The sequence below is a fragment of the Tetrao urogallus genome (assembly GCF_951394365.1).
Source record: "Tetrao urogallus genome assembly, chromosome: 1".
Classification (NCBI taxonomy): Eukaryota; Metazoa; Chordata; class Aves; order Galliformes; family Phasianidae; genus Tetrao; species Tetrao urogallus.
In genome coordinates this window covers 125910202-125921978 of record NC_136813.1, presented here as the reverse complement: position 1 = coordinate 125921978, position 11777 = coordinate 125910202, and the positions used below count along the sequence as shown (strand labels likewise).

General features: G+C 37.9%; 1 protein-coding gene across 1 annotated transcript in view; it reads right to left on the bottom strand.

The window, feature by feature from the left end:
• Nucleotides 1–9770: 9770 nt before the first annotated feature.
• Nucleotides 9771–11777, bottom strand: part of SCUBE1 (signal peptide, CUB domain and EGF like domain containing 1) — a gene marked incomplete at both ends in the record, with an annotated part of 198780 nt that continues 196773 nt past the window's right edge. Inside the window, 2 exons of the mRNA XM_079545374.1 lie at nt 9771–9923; nt 11119–11198. Coding sequence (XP_079401500.1) covers nt 9771–9923; nt 11119–11198 — 233 coding nt within the window. The remainder of the gene's footprint in view (nt 9924–11118; nt 11199–11777) is intronic.

The window sequence follows — 11777 nt, the reverse complement described above, 5'->3', positions numbered from 1 at the left end:
CAACAGTGTCAAAAACCAGCTGCCTTAACTGGGTTCCTGCTACGCGTCTCTATGATTGTAGATATTTCTGCTAATATTGTAGCTTGGAGAAAGGATGTCTGTGGTGGAGATCTCACCCCTGCATTATAAAAAGCAGGGACTAGACTGCTCACAGCTCTCACGGGGATCTTGATTACTACAAAAGCTCCCACAGCCACCCTTCTCTCAGCTATTGCTGTGCCACAGGCTCACTACAGGATGTGTATTATGGATACACACACCCTCATGCACAGCCTGTATCGTGTATACCAAGTCACAAGACTTGTTTCTTCCTTAAGCAAATCCAGTAAGAAAAGTAGGATATCTTTTCATTTCCTTGTTCAATAGAGCTGCACTGAGCATGCCCTGTCCCGGGGGGAATGTGATCCTGCAGATTTACGTAACCTTGTTTTTGCCAAGAGCAGGCAGGTGCTTTCTCACTGCCTGTGTGCACCTTCACCTCACTTTGGGCAGGACTCTGGCTACCGGCCAGCTGTCTGTGGTTCCAGGCTGTTTGGGTGACTGTGCAGGTCAGGCAGGTCAAAACTGTTGCTGGTGAACTCAAGGTAATAATAAAATGCAGTCAGAATCACTGGGATTAAGAGCAGTGAGACTCTGAGATGTGGAAGCAACAGTAAATTGTATTTATCTCCTTACTTTATCTAATGAGGTTTTATTTGCCTGCAGCTCAGCCTGTTCTGCTGTTTTTCCACCAGGAGTATATCTATCCTGCAGCAGGGATCAGAGTCCAGCACTTGCCCACTTCACATCTCCATCTCAGCTGCGGGGCTGCACAACAAGGCTTTCAGGAGCAAGTATTCCTACCCCACATCACTGACCGCTTGTGATGCCAAAGCAGTAGCCCCGCTGTCACCTCTCATTACAAAAACAGGTACTTGTTGATAATATCTGTAAAGTAAAAGTTACCTCAGAATATTATTCTGATTGTTTTCTTAGGAATAGTGACTAATTTGTGGCACCCAAACAATGAATGCAGCCCTTACTGAGGCAAAGTGCTTGTTGAGTTTGACAGTGCACAAGTTTTGCACAAGTGTTTACAATCAGGGAAGTTAAAAAAACAAAAACAAAAACAAAATTGACCTTTCTAATTTTACTCCTGTCTGAAGTAACAGGATCCAACCTTCCAGCATTATCTGCAGGGGTCCAACCCAAGCAGCTAGGGTGCCACTTTGTCACAGCAGTCCACTTGCCCACTACAACCTCATTTATATTCTGCCCTGCAGCAGCCAAAATAGCTACTAAATAAATGCCCATCTGCATATTTTGTCTAGTGTGGTATGTAATTGTTATTTTTTTTTAATACAGCAACATTTATAGCAAAACTAGTCTGTAGCTACTTAGAGGGAGAGCATCCCTCTAAGCTCACCTAGCAGTACGATAGAAATAAATTTGTTGGGGTGTTAGGCAGCAATGGCAGCAGGAGAAAGCAGACTGCAACCCATATTGGCTTCATGTGCTGTAGGACCTCAGATATGGATCCATGAAACAAAGGAAGAAAGAAAACTTGCTCTGACAGGGAAATATCTCTGGAAAGTCCTCCAGGATTGTACAGAACAGACCCCTTCTGAGTCAGCCATGATTGGTGGCTGAACAAAGATGAAAGCAAGTCTAAGTAAGGCTAAGTGTGCCTTCATTTACCTGCTGGGTCTCTCCAGAGTGCCATTCATCAGGCCAGGTGTCAAAATTATGCTTTGTGAGCTTGTTGGGAAGATCTGAGATCTGCAATTCTTACCAGGCGATGCTTACTTCAGAATCTTGTACTCAAATGTACATTGTCACAACTGCGGAACTGGCGTTTGCCTTTGTACACAGGTACTTTGTTACCAATTTGACTTGTGATGACCTTGAGGAACTTCTGGGTTCAAGTCTTCTGTCTTTGATAGGAGCTGACTTTTCATATTAGTCAATCAAAGATCTGGAGCAGATAAAGACATCTGAGCACTGTCTCACGTGTTCCGTCATGAGGCATCGTCTTTAGTCTGATAGAAGTGATGCTCTGTCTTCTTGGAATGTAATTAGAATGATTGCTATTATTACCTAAATTGACTGCTATTAGCTGAAAAAAGCAGTAAATGATTTGTGCAGCCAGTCAGAATGTAACTGTCTCTTTATGCCCTTTAAAGCTGTCACACTGACACCAATAGTCATTAGTCATACTATTTATGTCACAAACAATGTATGTATTATCATATGATAAATGCTTTCTGTTAACAAGATAAGCTACTTAGATGAGAGTATCAGTAGAATACCACGCACCATGGTGGTGTGTCAAGTCTCCTGACTGCCCCACACAGGTGGCTGCTGCACCACTAACAATGTTCTGATGGCAGATGGCATTGATCTGTTAAGAGGTGCTGCTGAGTGACAAACCTCGCCTTTTGTCAACTGATTTATTAACATTTGTGATTTTTGTCTGGTCCAGCATGCTTCAGTGACAACTTGCATTTCTTGGACTGCAAAAGATGATCTAAATCATATTTATACAGAGCTAGTGACGTCACTGCGGATGCTCTACATTCTATTCGGTCCATTAACATCCAGTTTTGGATCAAGCAAATCATGGATTGCTTAACTCTAAGTATGATATCTAAAAGTCAGCAGAAGGAGGACCTGGGCAAATGCAGTATTTCTACAGCAGGGCTAGAATGGAGAAAAGACACTCTTGATCTCTCCTTAAATCAATGTTGTGGGTGCCAGCATGGTTTCCTCTACACAGACCTCAGAGAGAAAGGCAGCTTACGTTTGGAAGTCACTGCTCTCATTAGCAGCTTGTGATAGTAAGAGCCCATCAGGCCACCATCTGGAGAGACCTTTCTTCCACCTGAATGAGATAAACAGTTACATAAGAATTATTTGAAGAAATTGTTAAAAGTTCTGGGGGAAAGCTGACATGTCACTTTGGTCTGTCCATGCCTCAGTATCCCAGCACTGAACTCGTGGTTTGACAAGAAAGAAAATGCTCTCTGGTGCATGAAGATGCAAACAAGATTCAAAAATATAGATGTTATCAAGAAGATGATTTGTCCTCTGATTCTTATCTACTTTACACTGGCGTGTTGAGCCTTACGTGAATATATATGAGTATACGTGAATAAATGGCAGCAGAGACATCCATTCCATTTTATGTTTATTATGAAAGTGATTTTAACAAAAGTTTTATTACATGCTTCGTTTTGAGCTTTGACATAGAAAACAAAGCTATTAATATACAGAGGTAAAAGGAAGTGTATTTTCTTATAAGGTACATTTACAACAACATTTTCTACTACGAATCTGACAGCATTTTTAAAATATTGGTAAAGCCTTAGATCACGGTATTTTATTTTCTAAGTATCAAATTTTGTACAGTTATTCACTATCTTTGTTCTAAACTACCATGATACATTTCATATGGAAATAGCTGTTTGTACATAATTTACATTGATAATAAAGCTTAGAAGTCCCAGCAGCATCTACAAGGGTTTCATTCAAAATGTCACTCATGCCCGCTATTCAGATTTAGCCAATTGGTACAGTAACCAATATTACGTATCTGGGTATTTTTTTCCAAGATCTAGTCTACCAGAAATTCCTATTTAATAGGCAGTGGATAAGATCATGGTGAACCTAATGCAGGTAAAACTCCCACAGACCTCAGTGGCAGTTTTGCCTAAAAAAGGCTCTACGATCTGATCCAATATGTTAATTTATCACTTCCACTGCTACCTAGAGCACAGGGATACCATGCCTTTCCTTACCTTTGTGCTCTATTGGGGCATAATTTCTGAATTCCCTTTTTTTCCTGAATTTGGTGTAGTTTCTTATTCTAGTAAGAACTACCACTAACTTTAAAATACATATTCTTTATATGTTTTGAAAACGGTAAGCACTTCCGAATGACACTTCATAGTCAATTCAGTGAAAACTAGCAGGTTAAGTTGTCCCAGAAAACTCTTCCCATGACACCAATGTGGCTGCAGAAACAACAGGAGCAGTCATCCAGCAGAATGAATCTGACTACTGACTACACGCACACCAGTGCTCTGTAAGTACCTTTTTAATTATCTGTTGGCTATTTGCTGCTGTCAGTGTGAATTAGTGGCCTTTCTAAGATATAAAACATAGAAAACAATATTTACAAAATAAATTTAATTAAAAAAGTAACAAGAGCAAACTAAAAAAAGATATTTTCACAATCATTAAAATTTACTTAAGCAAAGCCACTTCTTTTCCTAGATACTGAGAAATTCAGCTAAAGTTGAATTGCAATTGTCTGTATATCTTTAAACTTGTTATTTCTGCTTTCTGAATATAGGTGGTTTAAATTATTACATCTACAGGTACTTCTGTACATTTTACTCTTGTATATTACATATTAAACTTTATAGATTAAAAGTTTAGTGATGAAACAATAAATAAATGAAATAACAAACTGGAATTGTACATAAGCAGGTACTCAGATAACATATTTTTTCCTTAAGAGTTTATTTCCCAGTTTGTTTCTATTCAGATGAAAAGTGTTATGACAAAACATGGGACTTTTCTCCAAACTGAAGTTGGATACTGAGGAATAAGTTTCTATTACCTTACAGAATTCCATAAATTCTTAACAGAGACAAAAGTCTTTCTTCTTTCCGCAAGTGCTTACGACAGTCTCTCATCCTAGAAAGCTGTTTCATTAACTTCTCAAAGTATTGAGAGTCTATAGAACTTCTCCAATCACTACCATTCCTGTCAAACAGTGGTTTTAAACTATAGAAAAAAAATGCAACTACTCAAAATAATGACACAGGTACACATACCAGCATGTTGCTCACTCCCCCTCACTCCCACCATGCACAAAATGGAAAATTCAGGCTTCTGAGTTGGCTGAGAAATTTGCCACTGAATTTAGTTATTGGATATTTCACTCCAGTTCATTTTTTAAGAGCACTTAAAGGTATTTAGAGTCCAGACACAAGTACTCTCACAGGCCAGTTAGGTTTTGCTGTCCAATAGCAGGCAGTAGTTCCTTAGAAGAATCCTACCACTGCTTTAGCTCCAGAAGATTAGAACTGGGTTGTTTAGAGATAGGACTAATCTGACAAATTTGAATCTGTTGGGCACACTAACAAGGGGGCCTGGAGTGGGGGGGTCAACTTTCTTATTTCAGTGTTTAATGCATGGAAGCATGTTTCTTGTTCATGTGGCATCTGTTCTTTCTATGTATAGATGGAGGACTACAGCTGAGCTCTGCTCTTTCAAAACCATCTGGCAAATCAAAATGCAGCCTTTGAAAACTCTGCAGCCAAACATGACTTTATTTAAGCTATTCTAAAACTAATCTAAAGTAAATTAAAATGAGCTTACTAAGATAAGCCTACTTAAAACTAATGCAAAACTGATGTGTAGGAAGGATCAGTCTAAATTTTCAGTACACCCAACACTGTGGTTTAATTTTACTGTGCGGAGGAAGCATGAGAAAATGAATTTCTTATGAAAAGTTGGTCATTAGGTACAATTCTACTAAATAATGAGGAAGGAAAGTTGGCAGAAAAATGGGCTGAAAGTTACTGAAGTCTTTTTTCAGTCTAGTTTCGGTGACCTAAATCTTGAGGCAGAATAAATCTTGCTATCACAGGCAAGATACAAGTGGCAATCTTCTACTGAGCAGAAAATCTTGGTGCTTCCTGTACTCAAATGACACACGGGAACACCCTGCCCACAGCAATCACTAACAAGCACTTTCAAGGCATGACTTAGGGCTTGATTAGCAATTTCTGGTTGTTGCAATCTCCTGGATTACAGCAGGTGTGCAGGCTGTTATTTGATGAGAATACCTAGGTAAGATTCATCATCACCTCACTAAAAATAAGTGCAGTATTTAAAGCAGGAAGAGAGGCTTGAAATGTTAAGTGCTACAGGTGCAGCTTTTAAGTATATAGGCGTTTGCAAATTGAAAATGAGAAGCTTGGTTTGTTTGTGATGTGGAATTGTGTAATTGCAAATGGGTACTTCTTCAGCCTTCCTGCAGTGACACAAACATGTTGTTGCACATGGCCTGTACGCAACATGGCATTTGTGATACAGGTCTGTATTTATTGAATGTGTTTAAATGCAATATTTCACATTTAGGCTAAAAGCCAAAATTTGCTATTCTGCCATGTACCAATTCATTTCATGAAGCTCTTTGTCTTAAAGCAGGCAATATTCCTCCCGGTATGTTTTTTATTCCCAACTTTGTCTAAGTCATTCCTTCTTATCGCATAGTAACAATAGGCTCTCTGGCTTCCACTCTGTAGAGTGAAAACATTCTACATGATATAAACAAAAGAAGAGCTCAGCTCACCTTCTGTTTGGTGAATACCAGTTTCTTTAACTGTCAAGTATGAAAAACCCTTGTGCCCTTTTGAAAGTAGTAAGATATTTTTAAATGAGATCTGTCAAAACATTTCTTTCTTTTAGAGCTCATGCAAAAAATATATGCTGTCATAAACATCAGCTGAAATGGGTTCAGACACTCCTATATACCACTTGTCACTACTTTTTTTCATGAGAAATTTGCACATCCGATGGTTTTTCTATGCAGAGCTGCAAGCATTCAAACTTGGCTCATTTTCTAAATATATCACATACGAAACTGTATATTTTTGAAGGCCAAATTGTTCTTTCTTTCACAGCAATGCAAAGTCTGTATTTGCTCCAGAAGTCACTGAGAGCCCTGTCCTGACTGTGGAATCCCTGCCCAGCCGTGGCTCTAGGGAGCATGAGCTCACGTGCACCTCTGAGGCTGCCTGAACCAGATGAAACTCAATATTTGTCTAACGTGGTTGAAAGTCAGCCAGAGCTGTACCAGAGCAAACTGAAGACAGTCCTTTACGTATTCACTGCTCACAGCTGCACCAAGGTCCCACTAACAGTGGCCATGACCAAGACAAGTCGTTGCCATGGTCTCTGTGTGGCACTGGATTCCTCATGGAAGACGTTATGGTGCTACCAGTAGTCTATGGACCTTTAAGGCAATTACCTTCAGCTCTTTTCTAAAGAGGAAGCTTGGCCTGCATGACAACTGTGGTGTTATGCCCACAATCATGAGTTGCTAAGCAGAAGTTTAGCAGGGATCTTACAAAACTCACTGCACAGCATCAGGTTTCCAAAGCTCACTTACTGAAGCCAACAATACTACAGATCATTTTTCACTGTTCAACAAATGAACAAGTTACCTTTCTTCATAAATTTAGTCATCTTTGTTTAGAATTCTGAACAATTCCCAACTCTCTTTCAGCAGCACATCTTAAATTCTGACTAGTTCTAATCATTCTGGATAGACCTATCAGACTATGAGGTATTGTTTGGTTGAAATAGTTTCTTCGCTATGGCCTTATACATGATTATCTAAAAAGATTTTTGTTATTTTTAGGATTTACATTTTTTTCTACAAATTCCTTCTGTTAAGGGAAAAACATACACATAACTTCTTTCATTTTGGGCATGTACTGAATCTGGTACTGACATGGTCGCCTTCAAATATCCACCTTTAATAATCCATCACAAATATTTAAGAAAAGTAATTGCAACATCCTCACAAAAACAAACAAACAAACAAAAAAAACCACCACCACCACCAACAAAAAAAAAAAAAACAACCCAAAAACCAACCTTTAAAAGAGGACATTTCTGACTTTCATGGAGCTATTACATTTGAAAACAAAGGTTAATATATAAATATATAGAGATTAAAGAGAATGTTATCCAAAGACCTACAATCCATGCATGACAAAAAAGGAATTAGACTAAGCTGAAACTGTCCAGGCACAGAAAGAAAAAAATTATGGTCTTCAACAGAGAAGGAAAGAAGGCAAGTAAAAATACAAGATGGCCAAGCAGAAAAACACAACTGAATATTTAATGTGTCTCTTAGAAATGAAATAGCAACCACTCAAAGCCAACAGAAAACTTTGTAAATTTAAACAGCACTTGCTCAAAGACAAAAAAAGTGTAAGAAGTACAAGAAGTTAGCCTTATCTACCCTTAATGCTTTCTTTGAGAGCATCCAAGGGTATTTTAAACTACAAGATAGATGTGCAAAAAAAAAAAAAAAAAAGCAGTTACACGTGTCTTTCTGAAAGGATGCTGGCATGATAGTTAATTTATGCACATCATAAATCTTGTGGGATCAGAAGGGAAATGATACAAAAGAGGAAGGGACTTAAAAATAAAAGAAGCTGAAATGCCAATAAAAATAGCTACTCTGTCACTGAATTCTGCGATTCTGTGAAATTAGCCCTTGTGCCAGAAAACAGGAGGAAACATGGGATTTATCATCATCTTAGAACCCAGGTACTCATCACACTGTGAGGAGGACCTGACTACAAGGTTAATACTGTCTTGCAGACTGCATAGTCCCAGAAGTTGATGGGCACAGTGACTCCAAGCCTCTGATTGCAGGACCTGTCCTCCAACCCATCAAACTGGGCTGCAAAACTGTGTTCCTGCACCTTTCTTTTGTAGTTTGGGCCTGTGGCAGAGGTTTGTCCCCAGCATTTTAGAGATGGCAGATCTAAAAAAAAAGATCCTCCTTGGTGACCTCCTCACAAGTGTGCTGTCCTCAGGTGTAATTGTTTGTCTGCTGTGTGGGTCGCCCAAGGAAGAGACAGTAACTGCCCCCTTCCTGGACAGCAGTCACATCTAAACTGATGCTGTTTTTCTTGGAATAATGTATTAAAAGAGGATGCCCAAAAGTAAACCATTATCCTGTGTTATAAAACTCCAGAAGGGTTTGTGTTAATAGAAGTGACAAGCACTTGGAGAAGTCATTGGATCATCTAAGCAAAGTTACAAATAGATACAAGTAAATAGTGTGTGGGGGAGTAAAGATTTAAGCATGAATAATATTTACAGTAACTAAAGATAACATTACTAATGTACCCACAAATAGAAGTATATATTTATATATTTATATATTGTACTCATTTAGATGCTCTATTAATGGAAAGAAAAACAGACTACCAGTTTTGTTGGTGTTGTTTCTTTCTCATCTGTTCTACTGTAACTGCCTCCAAAGGGACCAACTGATGGATAGAATTCCATAGCTCGATCCATTTCAATGCAGCAATGTATAGTGGCAAACCTCTGAAGAAGTTTAGAAGAGGAGAGATGAAAACATAAGCACAGGGGACTCAATTGTACAGAATTCATAAAACAAAATTATACATCTGATTCTTGTTGGGTTTTTTTCCTCCTTTTTCTTCCCTTTTGATTTCTACTTGGTCAGAGGTTCCACTAAGCCACAAATGAGAAGTAACAAAATTTAAATTGTTTTGTTTTCTTCTAAACTTCAAGTGCAATTCAAAATCCAAATCTTATTCATACTACATACCTCTTACTACAACAGAACCTACTGGTAGGTAGTTTCATCAGATTTGAATAGATGCCTTCTTTGCTTTGCAGAAAATTGTTTTTGATGGAAAATAAAAAAAGCGGAAAGAATATTTTTACATAATGTAGTTTCAAATGGAAAGTGAAGATACACAAGTGCAGACACAAGTTTGGATCTTCAAATAGACACACTCAAGGATCCACAATACTTTTTCTGTAGTAAAAATCTCACTCAGAACATTGGTGGTTAATGATTATAAAACATTATAGGTATTCTTCAATATACAACTGAAAATAAAGACTGCAGAAAAGAGCCTTTAAATTACCAGATGTTTCTACTACGGAGGAAAGACAGTATTCAACAGGAATGCAAAATAACCTCAGACTGAATACCACTATTTATATGGTCGTAGAAATCTGGAAACTTTTGATCGCAATAGTTTTATAAATGATCTTGGAAACATCTCTTTCGACTCTTGTGCTGTGTACTTGAAATAGTTTTGTGGATGTGCCAGTACGTCAAAGAGAGCTTTAATCAGTTTCTTGTCCTGTGGGAGACAACATACATATTATATAAAAATACTCTTGGGATTTAGTTTATGCTCATCTATCATAATTAATGAACAACAGTCAGCTTTTTTCTTTTGGTAGAACTTGATTCTGGCTAAAGCAGTGTAAGTAAACTGCTCCATGTTGGAGTAGGGTTTTATACTGATGAATTTGTCTACTGTGTTTTCAGGTTTTTTTTCCTTTCTCTTTTTTTCCTTTTTTTTTTTTCTTTTTTTTTTTTTTTTTTTTTTTTTTTTTTTTTCCTTTCCCCTGCAATTTCTGTTCCTGGAAGATACTGAATTGAGAGAGCAGCAGTTGGGTTAACCACAAACTGGCTGTACAAGTCAGGCATTAGTACGGCAAGCTGCCTCTGTTGGCCCTTCCAGCCTCTTTAATGCTGTTGCTCAGGACCTTCCTTCCACAAGAAAGAAAGAAGACTGGTCTTCAGCGACCTTGAGCTCTTTAAGGAGCCTCTCCTGTATTTTGGTAAAGCCTTGTTTCAGGGAATCAGCCAAGCCTGTGCCTGAAACCTGAGTAACCTGGAAGATCCAGTGAGCAAATGCTCAGAGGGTTGAGACAGGGACAACCAGGAGAGCTGGCTCTAAACCTTACATTTAGCAGGTTAAAATTTGCTTTCTGAGCAGCTTTACATACACATATATTTAAGTTTAAATTAATTAGATGTTATATGTGGCAACACAGCAGCTTTTTTCCACAGTTCTCTCCTTTTGAAAACCACTTATCTCGCCTTTTGAAAATCCTTTCACAAACAGCCTACAATGCTACATTAGGGTTATATCTTGTTAAGGCAAGATAGTAGTTTAGATAATTTTTAATGCACAGGAAATTGTAATTTATTGTTGAAAAAGCTAATTTAAACATATGCCATACTGAGGCTGAAGAAGACTCTTTGAACAATAGCTTATTCATTTTTTTAAAATACAATCACGTTAGCATATGTTTCATTTAGGTCTTACGTCAGCAAAGGATGTAGATGTGTGCTTAGCCCAACTGAGCTACTGATTTTGTTTTACTTCAAATACCAGCATAAAGCTCTGAAAAGAGGGAATCTCATTCGGCATCACAGAGGAGGTTTAAATATCACAACCCTATGAGGGTAATGAGAGCTACCCTGGAAAAATATTTAGTAAAAGGAATCCTTGGTTAGCCTCAGATAAAGAAGAGTTTTCATACCTTTAGAATTTCTTGATGATTTTCTGATGCATATAATCGTCCATCCCGAACAATATCTTCTATTAGTTGTTGGTAATCCTCTGAAAAATAAAGATCAGTGAGCGACTGTGATATCCTTTGGCAGGATAACAGACAGATAGGCAATCATTATCTAGACTTCCTCTTAGAGACAGGTGAGAAATTGAGTATCCAGTTCATTATTCAGTGATCGCCTTCCTGCTGTGGTCTAATCTAATCACAGTAAAATGTAGAATTCTGTACTGAACAGTAACTTTCAATTCTCTATGTAAGTATTGACTTACCCCCAGAAAGCTACTCCCTCCACATAACAGTGCTTTATTATCTACATTTTATAAATGAAGAAACAAGACCACAGATATGAAATAACTGTCAAAGGCTACAAAAACACAGGCAGCTGCCAAAGGTATCATAAAAAAGTCTTGATTTTGTTAAAACAGGAATCATCCCAAAGTCCAAAATACACAGTTTAATGCATATTTCTATGCGATGAGCTAGAATGTTCTAAAACGTTAAGGATTTATGGAAGTGGCTAGTTAAAGGGTATTTCCTTTGGCATCCTTGCTTTTCTCTGATGAACTTGTGATGTTATTAATTTATACTTTTAATGACTGTGTTGATTATCAGTAGGGCTTGATGAA